Source organism: Theropithecus gelada, chromosome 1 (assembly GCF_003255815.1).
Source record: "Theropithecus gelada isolate Dixy chromosome 1, Tgel_1.0, whole genome shotgun sequence".
NCBI lineage: Eukaryota > Metazoa > Chordata > Mammalia > Primates > Cercopithecidae > Theropithecus > Theropithecus gelada.
The window spans coordinates 26581542-26607342 of record NC_037668.1 but is presented as its reverse complement, the minus strand read 5'-3'; the positions used below and the strand labels follow the sequence as shown (position 1 = coordinate 26607342).

The window sequence follows — 25801 nt, the reverse complement described above, 5'->3', positions numbered from 1 at the left end:
GCGGTCACTTTTTATGCATTCAGAATGGAAACATGTGGTCTGACAAGGATGAGTGTACTTATAGGAATACAGGGCTCGTTGAAATTAAGATTGTCCTTGCAAAGTCCAGACATGTGGTCTTGTCTAATGACGTAGGAATACACTGGGTAAAATGACCATGGAGAGCCTAGAGAGGAACCTATCTCCATTCAAGTTGTGCTGCTGCGCTTTTGGGACTCCTGGCCAGGTAACAAGATGTTGAAGCTGAGAGAGGGCCCTGATAGGGAAGCCAGGAACCCCTAGGGCTAATTCCTTGGCCACTTCCTTGGCTTCTCCCATATGGAGTTGGGATTAGAGGAGTTACGTAAGTTATTTATCAGGGGTCTTTGAACTACTTCCCTACCTCAGGGATAGAGGTGTCTGAGCAAACCATGAGACTAAGTTGTGTGTCCTCTGGCAAGTCCCTCCCCTTCTCTGGGCCTTGGTTTTCTCATCTGAAGAATGAAGTATACAGCCCAGCACTGACAGACTCCTTCCTCCTCAGTTCTGGCCTTCTCTGATTCTGTGACTCCAAAGCTGAGACCCTCCAGGAGATCCGGGAACTTGTCAAGGCCCCCAGGAGGTAGCAAGGCTAGCTGGGGTGTGGGACGCTTGGGTTCCTTTCTACCCACAAGGGCCTTGCCCCTGTTCATCACGGCCTGCCCTGGTACCCTGGGCCTCCCTTAGCCCCTGCCCTTGCCTCTCCCTTCACAGCCCCTTCCACATACTCGCAGGTAAAGCCTGGAGCTGAGGATGGGACCCCACTGCCCCCACCCAGGTCCTTTCCTTCTTCCCTCCCTCCCTGGCGCCCATTAGCTAGCCCAGGCCGTGGGGGCGGTGGCTGCTGAGTCTCCGTGCCAGGCCCAGCCCCCAGAGACGCACCTGTTCTGACCTGCTGAGCAGGTTCCCAGGTTTCTGCCGTCGTTGTTGGCCACAGCGTGGGAAGCAGCTCTGGGGGAGCTCGGAGCTCCGGATCACGGCTTCTTGGGGGTAGCTACGGCTGGGTGGGTAGAACGGGGCCGGGGCTGGGTCCCCCAGTACAGACCCAAGTACGAGAGGCAAGAACTCTGCAGCTTCCTGCCTTCTGGGTCAGTTCCTTATTCGTCTGCAGCTGGCTCCCAGGGAGATCTCAGTGGAACTTCAGAAACGCTGGGCAGTCTGCCTTTCAACCATGCCCCTGTCCCTGGGAGCCGAGATGTGGGGGCCTGAGGCCTGGCTGCTGCTGCTGCTACTGCTGGCATCGTTTACAGGTAGGACTTGCCTGAACCATCAGGACACTTGCTTCTGAGCCCAACCCGGCACTGACACACATGCACAAACACATAGACACATGCATGCACACACACATTCTCCTTCCTTTGACTCTGAACTGAGGAGCCAGTCTCTCTGTCCCACCCCCAGCTTCCAGCAGTGCCCCCAGAAAAGCCAGTATAGCCCTTCCCCTTCGTGTTTCCTCCCAGCCCCCAGGCCAGGTCACTATGTCTGGGATCCCTGACACCTCTGCCAAAGCCTTGCCTAGGCCTGAGCTGTCTTGGGGAATAGAGACCCAGTGCAGGTGGGCAGGGAGATGGGACTTGTGAGGATTCTTTTCACCCCAGGGTTTCCTGGAGGTGCCTTGGCCTACCCCCTGGGCTCTAGAACAGCTGCCTGGAACTGGGGCTGACTCAGGGCTCAGCTGGTTTCGGCAGTCATCAGGGTGCTGGAAGCCTGATGCCCACAGAGTGGATGGGGGATTTCTGTTTCCTTCTCTTCTCTCCATGATGTTCTAGAGCACCAGGACTGGGGCACCTGTTGGGGACTATAGGAGAACTGAGAATGCCTGTCACTCTTACCCCTCCCTTTCCCTGGACACAGTATTAGGTGCCAGGGTGGTAATAAGGGGGTTTAGATGGGTGGGGGGTCTAAGATAGGGAACCATCTAGATAGGATGTGGTCCCCTTTTGTTCATCTCCTGTTCCCCCATTTTCTTAACTAGATGCCTTGTATTACTCCTCACCTCCTGTCTGTCTAATGTATATACAACAAATATGAATTATAGGAATGTATAATCTTCAGAGTAGAGGAGAGTGTGTGTGCGTGTGTGTGCACAGTGAGACTCAGTGGGATTCCATAGGCTGTTCCTAGGGTAATGAGTAACAGAAATCTTTCTCCTTCAAAAGATGGGGGCTGATCTGGATAGGACAGTTTGATTCTCGGGCCCAGGAGCAGTAGCAAGGGAGCCTCTGTTGCCCAGCAAGATCCGGCAGTGATTCCCCCACCTCCATCTCCAGCCGAAGCTTTGAGGAGGGGAATAAGGCCTAGATGTGTGGATTGGTGGAGGTATGGGCTGCTCCCACTCTGATTTTATAATAGGTCATGGCTCAGCCTCCAGTGGTAGGATACTCAGCTCCTACCCCTGCCATCTCCTCACAGTCCCCTACCACCTGTGTTTTAATTCCCATTTTCCAGATAATCCTTCTCAACTTGTTTAGGCCAAAAAGGTGGAGCCTAGTTGCTGGAGTCGGGGAACCAGCAGTCACTTTCCTGTGGGATCTACCCACACCTAAAGAGTGGAGTCATGCCATCTCAGGACTTGGAAGAGATCAAAGAGATTACCACTCCAACTCTCTCATTTTACAGATGAAAAAACTGAGAGAGATAGGCAAGTGAGATCTTCAAGATAACTCAATGTTAGGAGTTAACACACACACACACACACACACACACACACACACAATCTCTTTCCTTTGACTCTGAACTGAGGAGCCAATCCCTCTCTCCCAACCCCAGCTTCCAGCAGTGCCCCCAGAAGAGCCAGTGTAGTCCTTCCCTTTCATGCTCCCTCCCAGCCCCCCAGGCCAGGTCACTATGTCTGCAATCCCTGATTATCTCTGCTCAGTGTTAGGAGTATGACAAGGGTTAGTGTCTTGGTGTTCTGATTCTAAGTTCATTGAAGAATAGTACATTTGAATGCACACTGGATACAGCCTGGATACTAGATGCTGGAGATGCAATGGTGACTGCATCACATGGTTTTTGTCTTCCTTTTCCATGATGGCAAAACTGTTCTTACTAAGAGAAGCCCAGGGAAGGGGAAAGGAGACCCCCTTCTAGTTAGACCTCATGCAATCCCTGACAGTAAGGGAGGAAGCTTGGCTCCAGATTGCCCCAGGAAGCTGGTAGCTGGTAGGAGGCCACTCCGCTGCACTCCGCTGCACAGAGCTGAGGTTGCTCTGGGGGCTGGAGACTACTAGCCTGAGGATCAGATGGTCCTACCTCCACTACCACCCCCATTCTGGCTCTTCTGTATATAGACTCTCTTAAATGGCCCCCAGGAATCTGGAATGTTTCATGTCTCTGAAAAGAATCCTTGGACTGGGAAGTCAGGAGTCTTGGGTCCAGATCCCGTTTCCGCTATTAATCTATTTGGTAACCTTGGGCAGCGATGAAACCAGACTTCAGTAGACCAAGAGCTAGGACCAGATCATCTCTACTGACCTTCCAGCTCAAATACGATGACTCTGTGATGTTCCAGCCCTGGTTGAAGTGGGGTGCTGCGGTGTTGGAAAGGTCACTGGATCTAGTTGTGGAGATAGGAGGAGGAAAGGGGTTCTGGTCCCATCTCTCAGAGGGTACCAGCGTACCTTTCCCCAGAATACTGCCTTCCTGGCCCTACTGCAAATTCACCCCCCACCCAAATCCTGGGCCATTAGAGCTCTGAGCCCCAGGGCCCTGCCCCACCCCTGACAGGGAAAGGAGCCCAGGCTTGGGAGGCGCCTCAGCACCACAGCTCTTTGTCTCTCCTTAATGGGTTGAGTTTCCGGGTGAGGTCTCCTCCCTTCTCCCTCCCCCATCTCTTGCCCTGGGGCTGAGGGACCCAAATCCATGAGACACCCCTTCCCCCATTAGGATCCTAGTCCCTAGCTCTTTGTCTGGGTTCAGGAGCCCTGCAGGACCAGAGGGTGAGTGGTGGTGCTCTGCATTCTGAGGTCTGCCTTCTGGGGGTTAGGATCAGCTTTCTGTCTCAGGTTAGTTTCCTCAAAAGGGAGGGGCCCATCCTTACTTTTCTACTCCTGTTTACAGAGGGGGGCAGGCCCTTTCCTGTAGGACCTACCCAAACCTGGGAAAGCCAGCAAGGGAGGTGGTGAGAACTGGGAGAATCCCAGGGAAGCCCTGTGACCTCAGTGACCTTGTTCCCACCCTAGTGTTTAAGGAGGCCGGGCCAAGGAGACCCTAGCTACAGAGATGGTGATGAGGACCAAGGAGACCCTAGCTACAGAGATGGTGATGAGGACGTTAGAGTTCATGATTCCATCAGGTGGACCAGAGCCTCAGGATCTGGGGGTTCTCTAGGCAAAGTGAATGGGGATTCGCTACTTTGGGGCACAAACCCAGTGAGAAGAGAATGATTGGATGTTCTGGCCTCCAAAAATTTGCCCTTGCTCTGACCGAAGTCTAGGCAGAGAGAAGTGATGGAGGTGATATGTGGAATGAAGTCAGAAGGGAAGGGAGTAGAGGAGTCTAGGGTCTAAATTTGGGAAGAGAATCTAAAATGAGGAGGGGGCCAGGCGTGGTGGCTCACGCCTGTAATCCCAGCACTTTGGGAGGCCAAAAACAGGTGAATCCCTTGAGCCCAGCAGTTTGAGACCAGCCTGGGCAACTGGCGAAACTCCGTCTCTACAAAAAATACAAAAGTTAGCCAGGCATGGTGGTGTACCTGTGGTCCCAGCTACTTGGGAGGATTGCCAGAATCCAAGGAGACTGACGTTGCAGTGAGCCGTGATCACACCACTACACTCACACCACTACACTCCAGCCTGGGTGACAGAGTGAGACTTTGTGTCAAAAAAACAAAAAAACAAAAAAAAAAAAAGAAGAGGTGAAGTTCAGAACTGAGGAGGCATCTGCCATGCCTCCTGAACGAAGGCTGTGGAGAAGGTGGCTGAGGTCACTCTTTCACTGGAACAGGCAGCCTCTGGCCTCGGGAAATTTTCTCATAGTTTTCTGGCCACCCCTACCCTCTTCCCTCTAAATCTGGTGTGTCCTGAGAGCTGGAGTTGAGGCTGTGATTTGGGACGGGGCAGAGCAAGCCATGGTGGGTGGAGGGGCAGTGTGGAGCAGGGGTTAGGATCTCAGGAGTTTGGGAGAAGCTGAATCCTGGGTCTCCCACCCACAGTGTGGCTGTTGTGGTGACTCAGCCAGGCTCAGACTCTGGCTCCGGGGGGTTTAGGGGACTTATCTGTGCTGGGAGCTGTGTCTGGGCCAGAGCCGGGGCTGCCTCAAGGCCTGTCCTCCCCATTGTTCTCATCTCCCTTTGTGATTGTGTGGCCCCCCTCCCCAGACACTAATCTGTGGGTGGGCGTTCTGCCCAGGCTGGGAAGCTCTCACTAAGCTGGGGGGCTTAGAACAATGGGGGGTAAGTGAGGGAGGCGAATGAAGGTGGAGAGGGAATCTTCTGGCTTTTAAAGTTCCTTAGCACTCCAAAGCCAAGGTTATGGGGAAAAGAGTGGATGGAAAGGGGTTTGCTGGGTTGTTTATGTCACCTGTCCTGGATGGGGAGTTTCGGTGCATCCCTCCCAGGTCCTTTCTCACCCCAAACTCACCCACATACTCCAGCTCTCGGGTGGAGGTTGTTGCTGTAAGGGGAGGCAGGAGTTAACAAAGGAGCATGAGACCCTAGACAGCCTGGACCCCTCCCCCTAGCCCCAGGCAGGATTCCCCTCACTCCCTACAAACCCACACCAGACAACCCTTACCCAGGTCTGGAACCAGAGCTGGTTTTTCTGGTAGTGGCAGCAGCAGAACCCTGACAGAGATTTCCAGGGAGAGGCCTCCTTCGGGGGCCAGAGCTGCTGAGGGACCCAGGGGAGTGGCTGGGGGTAGTGGTGAGAAATGTGGGAGTCCTTTTAGTAGGAACCTGAGGAGCAAGGGGAAAGGGAACGTTTGTTTTGTTCTGCTGGGGAGTCCTTAATGGCAAGTTCCCATCACCTGGAGGGACAGTGACCTCATCTCTAGGTACTTCCACCTTGAGCCTGAGATGAATCTGTCCTCAAGTCTTGGGGTGAGATGGGGAGGGATGCTGGGGGTGACATTCCAGGCAGGATGCAGAGGCAAAGGCTCAGAGCCACATACCACTGACCAAGGGCAGCTGAGACAGAGAGACATGCGGAAGCCAAGATAAACCGACAGCAAAATATTTACTATGTGTGCAGAGTTCCGCAGACAAGAATGCACTCCATGCATACAGAGGGTGTGACATGCACACGGAATCGTGTGTGCACACACGTTCACACATACCGGTACATAGCTCTTCCCTCTGGACACAGACAAGTAAGTACATATATGCCCCTAAGATAAGACATGAACACATATATGTGCCAAACACCCACCAGTTTATGCAAGGAGATAGCCTCACATGCTTTTGAACCAGCACTAAGACAGGCCAGGCCCTCAGCCACAGCTCCCATATACAAAAAACTCATACCTACTCCCTCCTTCTCAGACACCCATCTCTAGTACTCCTACATTCACACCTGTAAGTCCCAGCAGGGGATCCTGATGGAGAAAGGCCCCTCATAAAGAAAACCTACTTCCTTAAAGATGCTCTTGATGGCTGGGTATCAGCAAGTGCCAGCCTCAGTTTCCCTTCCTGAGATCAGAGGCCAGGCTCACATAGAAAGGAAAGTTGAGACCCAGGCATAGGGTGGGGAACAGCCAGCCCAAACCTGGAACGGAGGGCCTGTCTGGGAGCGGGCGGGGTACACAAAGGGCTGGGCTCCAAAGAGGCCCTTGGGGGCCTGGCCAGGGTGGGGGAGGCCAAGGGCAGGGATCCCGTCTGGCCAGTTGGGCCTGTTCTCTCCCTTGCGCAAGGTGGTGGTGGCTGTGGCTAGGCTTGCTGCTGTGCAGCAGCTTCTGAGTCACCAAGGCTCCTGACCAGCGTCCTGGTGCTCCAGGGAGGAGGGGTGGGAGGGTCAGAGGGAGGAGTGTCCAACCAGCCCAAGTCCACCAGCCTCAGCAAACAATTTGCAACAGAAGGGTCCGTGGGCTTGGCCTGGCCTGGCCATCACATGCCCGCAAGGTGACCTCACCAGGCAGGCAATGTGTCTCCTTTGGTCTGATGACATCATCATGCTGACGCCAGGCTGACATTGGGTGGAGGAGAGAAGGAGGAGGCAGTCCTGGCCTGCCCTGGCCTGGAAGCCTGGACTCCTGGGTCTGTTTAGCCAAGGACAGGGATTCTAGGGCTCAAATTCTATTTTCTCTTCTCTTGTACCCTAGGGTGGTAGAGGGGTATGCAACTGGAGGAGGGTGTTGCCTCAGGCTGAGATGTTCCTACTAAATAGTGGATTTAGAACAATGAGGATCTGTGGGAGATACCCAGAAAGGAATTTCCTGTTTTACTGGGTTCCTCGGTCTGAGAAGCTTCAGTTTGTCCCCTAGGGGCGGGGATCATCGACTCACAGGTGAGAACATGGAAGATTGAGATTCAGGCATGCGCTGGATATCTAATGCCTGCTGTACCCTAAGAAGGTATTGTATTTTCCTAGGGAAATATAGGTGATTAGTGGTGGGGAGGCAGCAGGTGGTTGACTAGTATAGGAATAGGGTTGGAAAATATGCCATCTGATGTTGTTTCAGAAATAGTCTTTAGAAAGGTTTGAGTATCCCAGGGGGGCAGGTCTTGGGATCCCTGTGACCTTCACAGACAACAGCGTTTGAAGCAGAGGATATGTGGTGCTGGAGATCCCTACCCAAGCTCACTCGCAGCCCTTCCTTGGCAGCCCTGTTCTTTCCAGTGCCAGGAGGAGAAGAAGCCTGAGATGGGTGCGGGTGGTTAGCTGGACTCCCAGGCTGGGCTGGGTGGGACCAACATTAGCTTAGGCAGGTCAGGGCCCTGGTATCTGGCCCTGCAGGTCTATCCTGTCCCATCTGGGACCTCTTAGCACCCAACAGCATCCTTCTTCCCTCTCCTGGTAGCAGCGCCACAGGAACCCCTTCCTGTGCTCTATGTGCTGCCTCACTAAAACCCTCTGATCCATTCTACTGGAGCTTCATTTCCTCCCTTCATGCCTGCCTCCTTCCATTCCTATTTTTTTCCTCTGTCCAGTCTGGAGGTGCTCCCTTTGCCAGTGAACCCAATTAGCTAGCTAGCCCAGCCTATCCTGCCTCCGCCCCAGGGTTACCATGTAGTGTGCTCCTCCCTGGCCAGCCCAATGCTTGTTCCTCCTCATTCTTGTTTTTTATCTTTTTCTTTTTTTTTGGTACAGCATCTCACTTTGTTGCCCAAGCTGGAGTGCAGTGGAATGATTAGCTCACTGCAACTTCCACCTGCTGGGTTCACCAATTCTCCTGCCTCAGCCTCCCGAGTAGCAGGGACTACAGGCGCCCACCACCACGCCTGGCTAATTTTTGTATTTTTAGTAGAGACAGGGTTTCACCATGTTGGCCAGGCTGGTCTCAAACTCCTGAGCTTGGGTGATCTGCCTGCCTCAGCTTCCCAAAGTGCTGGGATTAAAGGTGTGAGCCACTCTGCCCAGCCTCTTCCTCCTCATTCTACACTTTTCTTCTGTCTCTCTCATTTATTAATTCACCTGTTCATTCATTCAGTCGGTCAATAAATGTTGATGGAACCCACATACCACTGAGCACTAAATCAGAAACAATGGTTCCATATGTGACGTGAGGCCCAGAAAACAGGGATAAAGTGCTGTGACAGGAGTGAAAGCAGGGTGATGAGGAGAACAGAGGAAGGGCACCTAATGCTGCCTGAGGTGGGGGTGGGAGGAGGGAGGACTCCTGGAGGAAATGATGCCTAAGCAGAGTCTTAAATGATGAGTAGGTGCTACCAGACATAGGGAGGAGGGCATTCCAGGCAGGGGGTATTGTGTGAGCAGAGGTGAGGAACAACAAGGTGTGTGGCTTGCTGGGCAGAGGCAGGGACAACACACTGTTGGGGATTGCTGGGGCACGCATTCCAAAGCAAGGAGCTCTTGCCATCCCAGCATGTTCCTTTGCTCTGCTCCCAGGCCCCAATCCCCATATTTCACTTTTGATTCCATGACTCCAAATTTATTTCTTCCCAACAATGAACATCCTCAGGCCCTGTCTCCCTCATAAGTTACTCATCCTAGAAATTTAGGAGCTGTCTTTGAGTCTTTCCTCTCCTTCATCTTTCTTTCTGGTCAGTGACCAAATCCCTGTCAAATCTCCCCCTGGAACTGTCTCCTCCTATCCCCTCCTAGCACTACTGTGCCCAGGCTGCAGTGACTGCCCCTCACCACTTGCTCATGGCACTCCCTTGCTAAGGAACCTTCAGTGACTCCCCATTTCCTCTTGACCAAGTCTGAATTCCTTTGCTCGTATGGAAGTTCCCCGGTGATTTGGCCCCACCCTGCCCCAACCATATTTTCCACTCCTGCTCAACACACACACCCTGTATTAGGCTGAGTCCTCTCCTCTTTGCTTCCTGAACAAGCCACCTTCTCCATCTCCTTGGTGTTTGCTCACCGTGGTCCCTGACTTTGTATGCCTTTCTAGGCCTCTCTGCCTCCTAATCCTACCCAACTCATGCATGGGGCCCTCCCAAATGATTCAGTCCCATAGTGATTGCCCCATCCCACAGTTGGCCTATAACACACTCCTGAGCACTAAATCAGAAACCATCATCACATGTTTCCATATGTGTCTCCACATGTATCTCTTGCTCCTGAGCAGACCTCAAGTCCCATGAGAGCAAGGAGTGGATCCTTACTTTGCAGATAAGGTAACATGATGGATAGTTCTGATTCAGAATTCCTGAGGGTTTCATTAATATGCAGAATACTAGCCCTTTGTCCCTTGTCCTCTGATTCTGGCTTACAATTCTGACCCCGTTGCTGTGTGCCTGCTCTGATCTCATCTCTCTGGGCCTCTGACCTGGGCCCTTTCTGTCTTTAGTGGCTTGCTCATTCCTGCCTCTGAGCCTTGGTTCATGCCTTTCCTCCCACATGGAACACTTCCTGAGCTATGGGAATCCAGGTCTCTCATCTTCAAGCCATGAAAAGAATGTTCCAAAGGGCCTACTGAATAGACCCTTCCTACCCTATGTGACCCATTCCAGACACCAGCAGTTTTGGATTCTTGCCGTGGCTCCCGGCCACACTTTCTGAAACTATCCACTTTTTCCTGGTTGGTGGGTTGAACCTCCTCTGAAAGTTTGTTCATGGCTTTCCCTGTTTCTTTGTGCATAAATTCCATCTCCCTGATGACTGTGAGCTCCCTGAGGGCAGAGGCTGGGTCTCCTGTTCTGTTACAACCTCCCACCTTGCAACTGCTCAGGATACAATCCTAGGCTGCAAGAGGGTGTGAGTCTTCCATAAATCGTCCGTGTGGCCTTAGGCAAGCCACTTCCTCTCTCTGGGTCTCAGTTTCCTCATCTGTTAAATGGTGATAATAACACCTACCTCTTGGGAATGTTTTGTAGATTTAATAAGGTAATGAACTGAATGTGCTTTGCAAGCACAAAATGCTTCAGGAGTTCCGGCCACCTTTGCTGTCATTATCATTATGAATGCGCTCCCCCAGCTCTGGCAGCACCCTTAATCGTGGTTGTCCCTGTCTGCCCCCTGCAGGCCGGTGCCCCGCGGGTGAGCTGGAGACCTCAGACGTGGTAACTGTGGTGCTGGGCCAGGACGCAAAATTGCCCTGCTTCTACAGAGGGGACTCCGGCGAGCAAGTGGGGCAAGTGGCATGGGCTCGGGTGGACGCGGGCGAAGGCGCCCAGGAACTAGCGCTACTGCACTCCAAATACGGGCTTCATGTGAGCCCGGCTTACGAGGGCCGCGTGGAGCAGCCGCCGCCTCCACGCAATCCCCTGGACGGCTCGGTGCTCCTGCGCAACGCAGTGCAGGCGGACGAGGGCGAGTACGAGTGCCGGGTTAGCACCTTCCCCGCCGGCAGCTTCCAGGCGCGGCTGCGGCTGCGAGTGCTGGGTAAGTGGGGCTCTCTGGGGATGGTCTGAGCTGCTGTGGATGCAGGGGGAAGCAGAGATTGGAATTGCAGAGATGAATGGGGCAGAAGTAGAACAGGAATAAAATGTAGGGTCCTGTTCAGGTGAGGGAGCTTCATCCAGCTAGCTATCCTTGTACCCAATCCAGAAATTCTCTCCAAGTAACCCCAAAAGCTGGGGAAGATTCCATTTATTAGGAAGTTCTTCCTTCCGACGACATGAAACTCCCTCTGTTACTTTTGCCCTGTGGCAATATGGCACGGTTTATTCTCTTTTCTGCACAACAACCTTTCCAAAAGCAGAGGCCCTTTGTCATGCCCCACCCAAATCTACTCTTCTCCAAGCTAAACTTACTGGTTCCTGACACAGTTCCACCAAAGACAGTTTCAAAGCCTCTCTCACCATCCTGTGCTCCATGTTTTTTTTTTTTTTTTACAATGTGGGTCCTGAGTGTGGACGCAGGCCCAGCTATGGTGTGGCCATACGCGGCCAGTGGGGCTAATACCTTCCTTGATATGGACCTTCAGTGAATGTGGTCTGAGATCACAATCACTTTACAAATTTTTAAATTTAATTTAATTTAATTTTTTTCGGACGAAGTCTCGCTCTGCCGCCCAGGCTGGAGTGCAGTGGCGCGATCTCGGCTCACTGCAAGCTCCGCCTCCCGGGTTCACGCCATTCTGCTGCCTCAGCCTCCCAAGTAGCTGGGACTACAGGCGCCGCCACCACGACCAGCTAATTTTTTTTGTATTTTTAGTAGAGACGAGGTTTCATCGTGTAAACCAGGATGGTCTCGATATCCTTACCTCGTGATTCGCTTGTCTTGGCCTCCCAAAGTGCTGGGATTACAGGCGTGAGCCACCGCACCCGGCCACAATCACTTTTTAAACCATCACTTTATATTGCGGGCACTTGTGGTCAACTCTGGACTTATGGTCAAGTCTTTTCCATTCTGTGTTAATATTTTGAAGATAAAAATAAAGGTTTTTTTGCTGGGTGAGGTGACTCACACACTGTAATCCCAGCACTTTGGGAGGCTGAGGTGGGCAGATCACCTGAGGTCAGGAGTTCGAGACCAGCCTGGCCAACATGATGAAACCCCATCTCTACTAAAAATACAAAAACTAGCCAGGCGTGGTGGCTCGTGCCTGTAATCCCAGCTACTCAGGAGGCTGAGGCGGAGAATCACTTGAACCCAGGAGGCGGAGATTGCAGTGAGCTGAGATTGTGGAACTGCACTCCAGCCTGGGCGGTAGAGGGAGACTCAGTCTCAAAAGTAAATAAATAAATATAAATAAATAAATACAATAAAGGTTTTTATAGTTCCCCTTTATTCACATATAAGTTAATAACATCAGCCTTGGAGTAAAAAAAAAAACCCAAGTGTAAATCTAGGCTTTGTCACCTATTAGCTGATGACTTGGGACAGTCACTTAACTTCCTTGTGCTTTGGTTTCCTCATCTGGAAAATAGAGATAATAATACCTAACTCACTGTTTGTTGACAGAATTTGAGATAACATTTATAAAATATTTAGCATAATAGTTGACACATAGTAAGTGCTTACTAGGAGGTGGTTATTATTATTATGTAGATGATATCTGGTTAGTTTTTTAATTACTTCATTATTTTTATTTTTTAAAATGACCTATGTTCATTGTAAAAAATTCACACAGTAGGGAAGGATACAAAGTCACCTCAATTTCTACCATTCATCTGTGTCTCCATGAAGTAAGAGAAGGAAAGGGGACGTGAAACTTGTTTTGTGGTATTTTTTGTTGTTTTTTTGAGGCAGAGTCTCACTCTGTCGCCCAAGCTGGAGTGCAGTGGCATGATCTCGGCTCACTGCAACCTCCACCTCCCGTGTTCAAGCGATTCTCCTGCCTCAGCCTCTCGAGTAGCTGGGATAACAGGCACCCGCCACAACGCCCGGCCACTTTTTTATATTTTTGGTAGAGACAGGGTTTCACCATATTGGCCAGGCTGGTCTCGAACTCCTGACCTCGTGATCTGCCTGCCTCGGCCTCCCAAAGTGCTGGGATTACAGGTGTGAGCCACCATGCCCGGCCCGGGGGCCTGAAAGTTTGTACTTGCACAAGACTGAAATGCGATGAGTGGGGGCCTCCTAACGGGGGTTGTGCAGACCTGTGACCCCTGCCTTTCCCCATTTTCAGTGCCTCCCCTGCCCTCACTGAATCCTGGGCCAGCACTAGAAGAGGGCCAGGGCCTGACCCTGGCAGCCTCCTGCACAGCTGAGGGCAGCCCAGCCCCCAGCGTGACCTGGGACACAGAGGTCAAAGGCACAACGTCCAGCCGTTCCTTCAAGCACTCCCGCTCTGCCGCTGTCACCTCAGAGTTCCACCTGGTGCCTAGCCGCAGCATGAATGGGCAGCCACTGACTTGTGTGGTGTCCCATCCTGGCTTGCTACAGGACCAAAGGATCACCCACATCCTCCACGTGTCCTGTAAGTACTTGGATGCTTGGATAGGGAGGCCCAAGGGGTTCTGAGCAGATTGGTGGGACGCCATAGGTCCCTGAGCCAGGCCGGGCTGGTCAACCTGGGTCCTGGAGGCTACAGTGTGTAAGAGAGCACTAGTCCAAATGTGGAAGACCTGGAGCCCGATCCCAGAGGATAGACCTCTCTGAGCTTCTGTGTCCTTATCTTTAGAAAGGAGATTGTCCTGCTTCACGGGGTTGTTGGGAGAATCAACTATAAATATGGAATTGAAAACACTTTCTAAAATATTAGTTTAGGATTTGGAAACAGATAAACTTAGACAAGCCCTAGTTCTACTTACCAGCTGTTATTCAGTTGTGTTAGGCTTCATTTTCTTTATCAGCAAAATGAGTATAATTATTTATAACTCATACCAACTTTAGACGGTTTTGACGGGAATTAGAAATTATGAACGCAGAGCAACTCACACAGTGCTTAGCGCATTGAAGGCGCTTGGTAAATGGTAGATACTATTTTCCCAGTGTTAGATTTCAAGCTTCTGGAGGGGATAAGACTGTTTTCAGCATTTGGCTCAAAGTAGGTCCTCAACAAATGTTTGTTGAAGAAATGAACGAACTAGTAGGATTGTTACACTTTTGAAGAATCAGGCAACATTTATTCAGCACCTGTTCTGTGACTAGCACTATGCTAGGCAACACAGGACATGCAGAAAATGTGTGATGGATTACTACCTTGAGGGACTTATGGCCTCATTGTACAGGTAAACCAATATAGACTCTCTGAGCTTAGAGAGGGGAGGGAACAGTGTGGCCAGGAGCTGTCAGCAGGGTGGGGCTGAGCTAGGTTTGGCAGCAGATGAGTAGGATGGCGAAGGGCAAGGGAGGGTATTTCAGGCAGGGTGGGGTGGGGGCAGAGCCCTTTGAGGTACCACATGATCAAAGGCATCATTTCCATTCTTTCTCCTCCCACCTCCCATTCCAGTCCTTGCTGAGGCCTCTGTGAGGGGCCTTGAAGACCAAAATCTGTGGCACGTTGGCAGAGAAGGAGCTATGCTCAAGTGCTTGAGTGAAGGGCAGCCCCCTCCCTCATACAACTGGACACGGTAAGGGCCCGAGCCTGGGGAAGGCCTAACTTGAGACTAGGTTCCTGCCCTCTCAGGGCCAGGGTATACTCGCTATGGGATGGGACAATATATTCTGAGCCCCCAAATAAGTTGGGGTATGTGTTCACATCTTTTGTATTATTATACTCATTGTGCAAGAATATGCATGGTCACCATATATTATTGGCTTGCCCAGGGAATCTAAGATACATGGTCATTAGTAGGGAATAAATGGATAAGCCCTTAAATTTTTTGTCTTTTATTTTATTTTTGTTTTGAGAGAGTCTCGCTCCATTGCCAGGCTGGAGTGCAGTGGCGCGATCTCGGCTCACTGCAACCTCCACCTCCTGGGTTCACGTGGTTCTCCTACCTCAGCCTCCTGAGTAGCTGGGACTACAGGCGCCCGCCACCACCCCCAGCTAATTTTTGTATTTCTAGTAGAGACAGTGTTTCACCATGTTGGCCAGGCTGGTCTCGATCTCAAGACCTCGTGATCTGCCCACCTTGGCCTCTGAAAGTTCTGGGAATACAGGCGTGAACCACCATGCCTGGCCCTTGTCTTTTATTTTTGTTTTTTTTGAGATGGAGTTTCACTCTGTTGCCCAGGCTGGAGTGCAGTGGTGCGATCTTGGCTCACTGCAACCTCCGCCTGCCAGGTTCAAGAGATTCTCCTGCCTCAGCTTCCCAAGTAGCTGGGATTACAGGTGTGCGTCAGCATGCCCAGCTAGTTTTTTGTATTTCTAGTAGAGTCGGGGTTTCACCATGTTGACCACACTGGTCTTGAACTCCTGACCTCAGGTAATCCGCCCGCCTCAGCGTGAGCCACCATGCCTGGCCTTGTCTAACTTTTAAATTGTGAAATATAACACAATATTTCGATATTAATATTTTGCATATTTATGTGAATGCATAAAGTGCACAAGACAGCTGTGTCTTTTTGCAGTTGTTAAGCCAACACTCCTATAACCACCACAATATTGCCAGCACCTCGAAAACACCCACTACCTCCAGTTCCCTCAAGGCATCCTTGGCCTTTTTCCAAGGTCTGAAATATCTAGAGAGTCAGGGAGAGGTTGGGTACACATGTGTGTGAGCCCATGACGGGCATGTTCTCACATGTAAGCATATGAGCGATGCATGTGGCCTTGTGCCTGGGGCTATGTTCATGTATCCTGCCATGCAACATCACGGGTTTTGGAGCAGGCAGTCACATTTTCCAATTACCTCTACACCCAGCTAGGAGTGGAGTGTCCTGTTGGGTGGACTTTATAACATGTGTACCTGGTACCCAGTGTTGGATGACGTGATGCCTGTGGAAGCATGTGGGATGGCACACGTGTGGATCTTCCCCGGGTGTGTGTAGGGGGTGCCCAGGTCAGGCTGGGCAGCAGGGAGAAAGGACTTCTGCCTAGACCTGCCTGGTGGAGGGAGGGACACCGTGGGAACAGCCGGCGGCTCTGGGTGACGTCATGGGGGTGGAGGGTGGAGAGCTGTCTGGACACGTTGGGTGATGGTGGCTTCAGCCCTTCCGGGCTGGCACCCTTCAGCTTCCCTGTCTTCCAGGCTGGATGGGCCTCTGCCCAGTGGGGTACGAGTGGATGGGGACACTTTGGGCTTTCCCCCACTGACCACTGAGCACAGTGGCATCTACGTCTGCCATGTCAGCAATGAGTTCTCCTCGAGGGATTCTCAGGTCACTGTGGATGTTCTTGGTAAGCACCGGGGCAGAAGAAACAAGGGACCTGGGCCAAGGGCTTGGTGGGGGCAGCGGGAAGCAAGACAGAGACAGTGAATTGGGCAAGTGTTTATTCAGTGGGGGCTGGACTGTGTGTCTTTTGCAGAGAGTCAAACTGAGGTGTGGTTTTAGATGTTTTGTAGGGGAGCTGTGAGGTCTGGGGTGGGTTGTGGCTGCAGGCTTCCACCTCAGACAGTGGCCTGTCTCCAGCAGACCCCCAGGAAGACTCTGGGAAGCAGGTGGACCTAGTGTCAGCCTCGGTGGTGGTGGTGGGTGTGATCGCCGCACTCTTGTTCTGCCTTCTGGTGGTGGTCGTGGTGCTCATGTCCCGATACCATCGGCGCAAGGCCCAGCAGATGACCCAGAAATAGTGAGTACTGAGCACCCCTGGGTGGGTAGAACTAAGCTGAGAACAAAGAAGAGGATAGCAGGAGGTGGGCCAGGACCGAGGAGACTGGGTGGCCTGAACACTGAGGAGTTTCAGACTAGAGGTGGGCAGGGTCTTTCTAGGGCTGAGGAGGAGCTAAGGGTCTGGAGCACAGATGGAGCACTCAATCCTTCCACCTTAGTGAGGGTCAGATCCATGTGCCTGGGTGTCGCCAAGTATGCACACGCACACAGCACACACATGCTCTTCAGCTGCACTGCCATCTGCAGCCACACACTCACACTTGCAGGGCCAGCACGGCACCCACACCCTCCAGGCCTATCTCACTAGGCTCAGCCAGGATAGGCTCACCTTGGAAGGCTGCCGCTACCCTCAGCTCCTGACAAGGGTGTGTCTTTCCCAGTGAGGAGGAGCTGACCCTGACCAGGGAGAACTCCATCCGGAGGCTGCATTCCCATCACACGGACCCCAGGAGCCAGGTGTGTGCCAAGGCTGGGTGCATGCATGCAGGAGTGTGGTCACATTGGGGTCTGCTTGTGCCTGGGCCTCTCTGCAGACCAGGCGCACAGCTCTCTGCTGGGTCAGCCACTGACTCACAGCTGGGGCTGGCTAGGGTAGAGTTGACAGGGTGTAGTTGCTTTGGGTCTGCTAGGGCTGCTCCAGAAGGCTCCCTTCAGCATCGGCCTAGGGCCTTCTGTGGGAAGCCACCATCAGTTCTGCTTCCAGGGTGGGTTTGGGGTGGCAGTGGGGAAATGAGGATGTTTGTTTCCAAGAGAATGGACCTGTTGGGTTGGGGGACAGGTGAGTAGGGAGGAGGCTGGTGGAGGACAAGAGGGGAAGAGGCTGAGGGGAGGAGGCTGAGCCCTGTTCTAACTCCCCCATGTCTGGGCCCTGCAGCCGGAGGAGAGTGTAGGGCTGAGAGCCGAGGGCCACCCTGATAGTCTCAAGGACAACAGTAGCTGCTCTGTGATGGTGAGGCCCCCGGCCCCACCGGTGTCCCCACCACTCTCCTCGGGCCCCTGTCCTGGTCCCAGATATGGTGCGTCAGCAGCCCACTTACCAGTCCCTCTCGCCTTAGCCCTGGCTCATGCAGCCCAGCACCGCATCTCTGCTACATCTTTGTTCTCCCGTCTCCCCCTCCCCATGCCTAACACTTGTTCCTGGTCCCCGATCTCTGGGCCCCTATGCTTCTGAGGCAACCGTTACCCCTGCTTGTGCCTGGCCTCTGATCCCACCATGACCCAGCTGTGCCCCAGCATGTCCAGCCACCCTGCTTTGGTTCCTGACTTGCCCTCTGCCCTTGGTCTCCAGAGTGAAGAGCCTGAGGGCCGCAGTTACTCCACGCTGACCACGGTGAGGGAGATCGAAACACAGACTGAACTGCTGTCTCCAGGCTCTGGGCGGACCGAGGAGGAGGAAGATCAGGATGAAGGCATCAAACAGGCCATGAACCATTTTGTTCAGGAGAATGGGACCCTACGGGCCAAGCCCACAGGCAATGGCATCTACATCAATGGGCGGGGACACCTGGTCTGACCCAGGCCTGCCTCCCTTCCCTAGGCCTGGCTCCTTCTGTTGACATGGGAGATTTTAGCTCATCTTGGGGGCTTCCTTAAACACCCCCATTTCTTGCAGAAGATGCTCCCCATCCCACTGACTGCTCGACCTTTACCTCCAACCCTTCTGTTCATCGGGAGGGCTCCACTGATTGAATCTCTCCCAAAATGCATGCAGGTCACTGTGTGTGTGCATGTGTGCCTGTGTGAGTGTTCACTGACTGTGTGTGTGTGGAGGGGTGACTGTGTCCGTGGTGTATATTGTGCTATCATATCAGAGTCAAGTGAACTATGGTGTATGTGCCACAGGATTTGAGTGGCTGCGTGGGCAACACTGTCAGGGTTTGGCATGTGTGTCGTGTGGCTGTGTGTGACCTCTGCCTGAAAAAGCAGGTATTTTCTCAGACCCCAGAGCAGTATTAATGATGCAGAGGTTGGAGGTGAGAGGTGGAGACTGTGGATCAGACCCAGGTGTGCGGGCATAGCTGGACCTGAAATCTGCCTCCGGTGTGAGGGAACCTGTCTCCTACCACTTGGGAGCCATGGGGGCAAGTGTGAAGCAGCCAGTCCCGGGGTCAGCCAGAGGCTTGAACTGTTACAGAAGCCCTCTGCCCTCTGGTGGCCTCTGGGCCTGCTGCATGTACATATTTTCTGTAAATAAACATGCGCCGGGAGCTTCTTGCAGGAATACTGCTCCGAATCATTTTTAATTTTTTTTCTTTTTTTTTTCTTGCCCTTTCCATTAGTTGTATTTTTTATTTATTTTTATTTTTATTTTTATTTTTATTTTTTAGAGATGGGGTATCACTATGTTGCTCAGGCTGGCCTTGAACTCCTGGGCTCAAGCAATCCTCCTGCCTCAGCCTCCCTAGTAGCTGGGACTTTAGGTGTATACCACTGTGCCTGCTTTGAATCCTTTACTAAGAGAAGAAAAATTAAAGAAAGGCTTTAGATTTATCCAATGTTTACTACTGGGATTGCTTAAAGTGAGGCCCCCCCAACACCAGGGGGTTAATTCCTGTGATTGTGAAAGGGGCTCCTTCCAAGGCATCTTCATGCAGACAACCCCTTGGGAGGGCGCCTGAGAGCTGGTGGAGTCTGGAATTAGGGATGTGAGCCTAGTGGTTACTGGGTAAGGTAAAGTTGCATCCACAGTTGTTTGTGATACCTTGGGGAGTTGCTTGGACTTGGTGACAAGGGCTCCTGTTCAATGGTGGTGTTGGGGAGAGAGAGAGCAGTGATTACAGACTGAGAGAGTAGGAGTTCAGGTGAGGTGAAGGAGGTGCTAGGGGTGAGAATGTCGCCTTTCCCTCTGGGTATTGGATCACTAATTCAAGGCTCTTCTGGATGTTTCTCTGGGTGGGGGCTGGAGTTCAATGAGGTTTATTTTTAGCTGGCACACCCAGATACACTCAGCCAGAATACCTAGATTTAGTACCCAAACTCTTCTTAGTCTGAAATCTGCTGGATTTCTGGCATAAAGGAAAGGCTCCCATCCGTCATTCCCCAGCCAGCCTAGGACTCTGAATGTGGAGCCTGAAGATCTAAGATCCTAATATGTACATTTTATGTAAATATGTGCATATTTGTACATAAAATGATATTCTGTTTTTAAATAAACAGACAAAACTTGTTCTGTCTGGTTCCTGTCTTGCCCCTTGAACTGTGTAAGCTCTGAGTCACATACTCTCTGTCTTGGTACCATCCTTCTGGTAGTCCCAAGTAGGGGAGGACTTAGGATGCCTGTAACTGGGAGGGATAGGGAAAGAATTGGCTTCCACAAGGCCTTTGGCCATCTCTGAGAGTCCCCAGGTAGGAGAGTGGAGCTAAGAACCCTTTCGAGGATGGCCAGTGCCTTAGTTTGCAAAGTGTTTTAAATTCCATTTTTTTTTTTTTTTTTTTTTTTGAGATGAAGTCTTACTTTGTTGCCCAGGCTGGAGTGCAGTGGCACGATCTTGGCTCACTGCAACCTCCGACTCCCAGGTTCAAGCAATTCTCTCACCTCAGCCTCCCGAGTAGCTGGGATTACAGGCGCCTGCCACCACGCTCAGTTAATTTTTGTATTTTTAGTAGAGACGGGGTTTCACCTGTTGGCCAAGCTGATCTCAAACTCCTGACCTCAGGTGATTCACCCGCCTCAGCCTCCCAAAGTGCTAGGATTACAGCGTGAGCCACTGAGCCCAGCCTGAATTCCTTATTGTACTGGAGACTCAAAAACAGCTATGTGAAATAGGCAGCAGTGTACCCTTTTTACAGGTAAAGAAACTGAAACCCAAGTTAAATAAGTTGTACAGACTCTTAGAGGTGGGAGCATTTAAAGGTCCTCTAGTCTTCTCCCTTCGTTTTCCTAGGTGTGGAAACTGAGGCTCAGTGAAGTAATGTGATTTGACTGAGGTGCTAGACCCATCAGAGGCAGAACCCAGGCATCCTCCCTTGTGCGTGTGCTTTTTACAGCCCTGTGTCACCTTGCTCCAAGGCAAGCCCCAGGTCTTGGACCCAAGAATTCTGGTCTCTAAGGGAGTCAGTCACCTGCTTACACCCCAGACGCCATCACCCCACCCCAGGGCTCTGACATCACCTTCCCTGACCAATGAACGAAGTCCAAGCAATGGGTGAGGATGTGAATGTCAGCTACCTCCCCCACCCTAGGCCCTGTGGTTGCAAAGATGCTCTAACAGGAAGTGGGTTAAGGAGCTGCACTGCTTCCTGCCCCCTAAAGCTGAGCGGGGCCAGGAGGGCGAGTGCCAGGCTGGGCCACGAGACACAGGACACTGTTTCTTGCCAGGGTCCTGGTAGCTTCCTCTTCAACAGCCACTTCCGTGTGGCCGGGGCCCCAGGGGCAGGAGCTGCTGCCCGTTGCCCAGGCCACCCTCCACCCCCTAGTTGGGAGCCCTGCCTCCCTGGGGCCGGGCCAAGCCCAGCAGCTGGCTGGGATCCCATGGGGGACTGGTAGGGTACAGGTCTTGGGGGACAGAGGTGACCGGGCCAGTGCCCTGGGGCTCTGGCCATGAAGTCTCGGCAGAAAGGAAAGAAGAAAGGCAGCTCGAAGGAGCGGGTTTTTGGGTGTGACTTGCAGGAGCACCTGCAGCACTCAGGCCAGGAGGGTAAGGAGGCCGGCTCAGCTTCTGCGGGGTGGGTGGGGAGGCACTGGGTGTCTGCAGCCCGATGCAACCTGAAGGGCAGAAACAGTTTCCGGTTCTCCTGGGGAAGGGGCAGTGGCCTGGGGTCACCATTCAAGAGACCTGTAAGTGGGCAAGACAGGAAATGTGTCTCAGTGAAGAAGGCAGGGCGGCTCCCTTGTGTAACTCTCTGGGGATGGGGTGGCTGAGGGGATAAGAATTTGAGCACCCAGGGAGCAGTGAGGTGGAGGATGGAGAGACTGGAAACCGAGGAGGAGTGGATGAAACAGTGGGCAGGTGCCTGGGAACAGGAGAGGGAGGGTGAGGTGAGAGGGTCAGGAGAGGAGTGACTGAAGGGGAAATGATTATCCTTAGGTCTGAATGAAAGGAGACAGGAGAATGGCCCCAGAAGGGTCTCAAGATGGCCCTTGAGGCCGGTGGTTTCCTGGCTGGAGAACACCCAAGGACAAGGTCATGGGCTCTGTTCCCACTGCAGCCTTGCTGGGCTGCAGGGGAGGATGTGGGGCTGGAAATAGCCTCTGCCTCCAGTCTCTGTGATTCTCATGTTCTCCCTATGCAAAAGAGAAACAGATTCAAAGTGGGGGGCAAGGGGAGAAGCTGCTGAAATGGGGAAGAATGAGAGAGGGCATGAGGCCTGGCTTGAAGCTGGAGATGGAGGGTGCAAAGGAGGGTGGGTGTGGAGCTGTCTGTGGAGCTCACCCATCTCCCTCCTTGGGTTAGCTTAGAGTGGGCTTTGAAGCCAGAAGGACCGGGGACAATATCAAGTTCACCACGGGGTCTGGCATGGAACAGTCACTCAAAATCATTTCTTGATTCAATTTGAAATTGAACCCAGGTATCCTCGCTGCCCAGCCCAGCTTGTTTTTGGCACTTCAAGCTCCTCCTAGAGAAGGGCATAATTCTTTCCCCACTCCACCCCATCCCACCCCACCCCAATCTGTCATTTCCTCTTTGTCCCCTCCTCTGCTCTGGGCTGTGGTGCTTGCAGCAGAGGGAGGGTGATGGTGGTTCCCAGATCATTTCCTGCTCTTAGCCCCACCCCTGCGTCCCCAGACACCTCCTTCCCCTTTTCTCCTCCCTCGAGACGACCCCTATCCCCACTGCCCTTGGTTAAGGGAAAGCCCACACCCCAAGGAAGAGTGTTAAACAGCTGAAGCGAGCTTATTTGGCCTTCCTCTTCTCACTGGGCAGAGTGGAGGTGGCACAGCTATCAGTGCAGGACTTACTCCTTTCTAAGGGACTCCTCTCAAGAGCTGTGATTCTTAGCCAAGGACCACGAGATTTAATTGGGGATGATGTTCTCCTCCCTGCTCAATGCAAACCCTCAGTTCAGCCTTTCCTGGTACTGCCCTTTCCTGTGGCCCACCAACCAACCCTGTCTTGAAACACTGAACCCATAGCCAGCCCAGACCCTGCTCCTATAACCCTCCTGGCCTCTTCCTGCATTCCTAGCAGGGAAGGGGCATGCTCTCTAGAGGGGACAGACATCTGACTGCTGAGTCCTGATCCTAGGTGAATCCCAGAGCAGGAGACCAGAACCTCACCTGAACCCAAGGGTGGGTTTATCTTGGGCACCAGAGTAGCAGTGGTGGCCCCTTCTATCCCCCAGGTCTTCCCGGTACAGAGAGGTGGAAAGTGGAAGGAAGGACAGAGAGAGGCTGGTGTGGTTCCTCTCTTTAACCTAACATCCACAAAAAAATGAAAGCAGACAGATCTGTGTTTTTGGTTAATTTATCCTCCCTGATCATGTTGGTCTCCCCCATCCTTACAACCTTGCTCCATCTCAGCCCTCTCTCCAGCTCTTTGCCCCAACATGGGTCTCTTCCTTCCCTAAGCCCTATATGTACTCAGTTCTTTCTTTTCCTAATCTTTGATAGATTGTTCAGTTTTTTTTTTTTTTTTTTTGAGACGGAGTCTTGCTCTGTCCCAGGCTGGAGTGCAGTGGCATGATCTCGGCTCACTGCACCTTCCGCCTCCCGGTGCCAAGTAATTCTCCTGCCTCAGCCTCCAGAGTAGCTGGGATTACAGGCGGGTGCCACCACGCCTGGCTATTTTTGTATTTTTAGTAGAGAAAGGGTTTCACCATGTTGACCAGGTTGGTCTCGAACTCCTGACCTCATTATCCACCTGCCTCGGCCTCCCAAAGTGCTGGGATTACAGGAGTGAGCCACTGTGCCCAGCTGATTGTTCAGGTTTCTAATTCTCCAGGTCCCTAAGCTTTGGGCCCTCCTCCCTTACCCTACTCTCATTTCCTCGATGTCTCCATCCGTTTGACATCATCCCTCCAATCCTGTCTGTAGCTTTTATCTCTCACCTCAGCTCTCTGATCTTTATCTCCCTAACTCCCCCATCTCTGTGACCCTGTTGTCTCTTCCCCATCTCCTTGACCCAGTTCTTCTATGGCTGTGACTCCTTAGGTTTTTGAGTGTCCTCTTTAAAGGACTCTGGAGGTTCAAAATCAGCAGAGAAGGATAGGATGGAGAAGACCTGGTTTGGATGCTGCTCATGTGACAAAAACTTGGTGGTTTAGGTGACAGCAGACTATTTATGAGTCAAAAGAGTTGGTTTAGCATTAGGCACCCAAGATTACAGCAGCAGTTCAAACAAGGAGGGGCCTGCCCTATCTCTGCATTCAATGCTGGGAACCTGAGGTCAGTGGGATCCTAGAAAATGGGAGCAGGTACTGAAAGGATGGATGGTGAACTGTAGGGCTGAGACTAAGACAAGGCAAGAGACGTGACTAGGGTGCAAAATTTAAGGAAGCACTCACTTTCAGTGTGGTACAATTGCCCTAGGTGCCTCTTTTTTTTTTTTTTAGATGCAGTCTTGCTCTGTTGCCCAAGCTGGAGTGCAGCACCACCATCTCAGCTCACTGCAACTTTGACCTCCCGGGTTCAAGCAATTCTCCCTGCCTCAGCCTCATGAGTAGCTGGGACTACAGGCACGCACCACCATGCCTGGCTAATTTTTGTACTTTTTAGTAGATACGGGGTTTTGCCATGTTGGCCAGGCTGGTCTTGAACTCCTGAGCTCAGGTGATCCACCTGCCTCAGCCTCCCAAAGTGCTGGGATTACAGCCATGAGCCACCACGCCAGGCCGCTAGGTGCCTCATTCTCAAGGAGGTACTCAAGACTGTGCATGGGCATGGTTGGCATCTGCATGGCCCTGAGAATAACTGCTTCCTTAAATTTTGCACACTAGATGCTTCCCTAATCCCACCCAACTCCTGGCTGTTGTGTGCAGGAGGATGAAGGGTCTGGAAGCCAGGTTGTATGAGAGTTGAAAGATTGTGGTTGGCTGGGCGCGGTGGCTCACGCCTGTAATCCCAGCACTTTGGGAGGCCAAGGCAGGTGGATCACTTGAGGTCAGGAGTTTGAGGCCAGCCTGGCCAACATGGTGAGACTCTGTCTCTAGTGAAAATACAAAAATTAGCTGGGCATGGTGGTGTGCGCCTGTAGTCCCAGCTACTCGGGAGGCTGAGGCTGCAGTGAGCCAAGATTGCACCACTGCATTCCAGCCTGGGCAACAAAGTGAGACTCTGTCTCAAATAAATAAATAAATAAATAAATAAATAAATAAATAAATAAAAAGGGCTGGGCGCAGTGGCTTACTTCTGTAATCCCAACACTTTGGGAAGCCGAGGTGGACAGATTACCTGAGGTTGGGAGTTCGAGACCAGCCTGACCAACATGGAGAAACTCTGTCTCTGCTAGAAATATAAAAATTAGCCGGGCAGAATGGTGAGCACCTGTAATCCCAGCTACTTGGGAGGCTGAGGCAGGAGAATCTCTTGAACCTGGGAGGCGGAGGTTGCAGTGAACTGAGATTGCACTGTTGCACTCCAGCCTGGGCAACAAGAGTGAAACTCCGTCTCAAAAAAAAAAAAAAAAAGAAAGAAAGAAAAAAGAAAAACGAAAGATTGGGGTTGATGAATTTACTGATTATTTTCATTCCATATTTCTGTCATACTTTATTCAACAAAGAGCTTGGGATGACTTTCAAAACCTAAAACTTTACAAAAAATTAGAATAAATGGTTGAAGGAAAAACAAGAAGAGAAAGATCAGCACCCAGGAATGCATATTATGTGGTTCTATATGGTTCTTAGAGGTGGGCTCTGAGCTTCCTAGTGGTTAAAGAGGTAAACATAGCCGGGCGCGGTGGCTCAAGCCTGTAATCCCAGCACTTTGGGAGGCCGAGACGGGCGGATCATGAGGTCAGGAGATCGAGACCATCCTGGCTGACACGGTGAAACCCCGTCTCTACTAAAAAAATACAAAAAACTAGCCGGGCGAGGTGGCGGGCGCCTGTAGTCCCAGCTACTCGGGAGGCTGAGGCAGGAGAATGGTGTGAACCCGGGAGGCGGAGCTTGCAGTGAGCTGAGATCCGGCCACTGCACTCCAGCCTGGGCGACAGAGTGAGACTCCGTCTCAAAAA

The 25801-nt window shown here is 52.1% G+C and overlaps 2 protein-coding genes across 6 annotated transcripts in view; both read left to right on the top strand.

Annotated features, from left to right (window-relative positions):
* NECTIN4 (nectin cell adhesion molecule 4) lies at positions 1 to 19864 on the top strand. 2 transcript variants are annotated; one of them, XM_025393716.1, is made up of 10 exons: positions 1 to 601; positions 1112 to 1268; positions 10608 to 10967; positions 13159 to 13449; positions 14425 to 14545; positions 16109 to 16257; positions 16494 to 16650; positions 17072 to 17147; positions 17566 to 17640; positions 17980 to 19864. In XM_025393716.1, the coding sequence occupies exons 2-10, from the start codon at positions 1190 to 1192 to the stop codon at positions 18202 to 18204; spliced, it is 1533 nt and encodes a 510-aa protein (XP_025249501.1). In that variant the 5' UTR covers positions 1 to 601; positions 1112 to 1189; the 3' UTR covers positions 18205 to 19864. The 2 variants fall into 2 exon arrangements, with proteins under 2 accessions (XP_025249501.1, XP_025249510.1); XM_025393725.1 differs by lacking the exons at positions 1 to 601; positions 17566 to 17640 and having other exon boundaries at positions 899 to 1268.
* A 1014-nt stretch (positions 19865 to 20878) lies between these two features.
* The window catches only part of ARHGAP30 (Rho GTPase activating protein 30), a 22620-nt gene continuing 17697 nt past the window's right edge, over positions 20879 to 25801 (top strand). For 2 of the 4 annotated variants that reach the window (XM_025364841.1, XM_025364834.1), the window contains exon 1: positions 20879 to 21328. In XM_025364841.1, the coding sequence (XP_025220626.1) occupies positions 21232 to 21328 (97 nt within the window). In that variant the 5' untranslated portion in view covers positions 20879 to 21231. The remainder of the gene's footprint in view (positions 21329 to 25801) is intronic. The other 2 variants (XM_025364840.1, XM_025364837.1) reach the window with 2 other exon arrangements.

Excerpts from the sequence above, each read along its gene's own strand:
- NECTIN4 (XM_025393716.1), top strand. The coding sequence starts at position 1,190 with ATGCCCCTGTCCCTGGGAGCCGAGATGTGGGGGCCTGAGGCCTGGCTG. Across the intron at positions 14,546-16,108 it reads CCCTCATACAACTGGACACG|GCTGGATGGGCCTCTGCCCA; the intron begins GTAAGGGCCCGA and ends CCTGTCTTCCAG. Across the intron at positions 17,641-17,979 it reads ACAGTAGCTGCTCTGTGATG|AGTGAAGAGCCTGAGGGCCG; the intron begins GTGAGGCCCCCG and ends CTTGGTCTCCAG.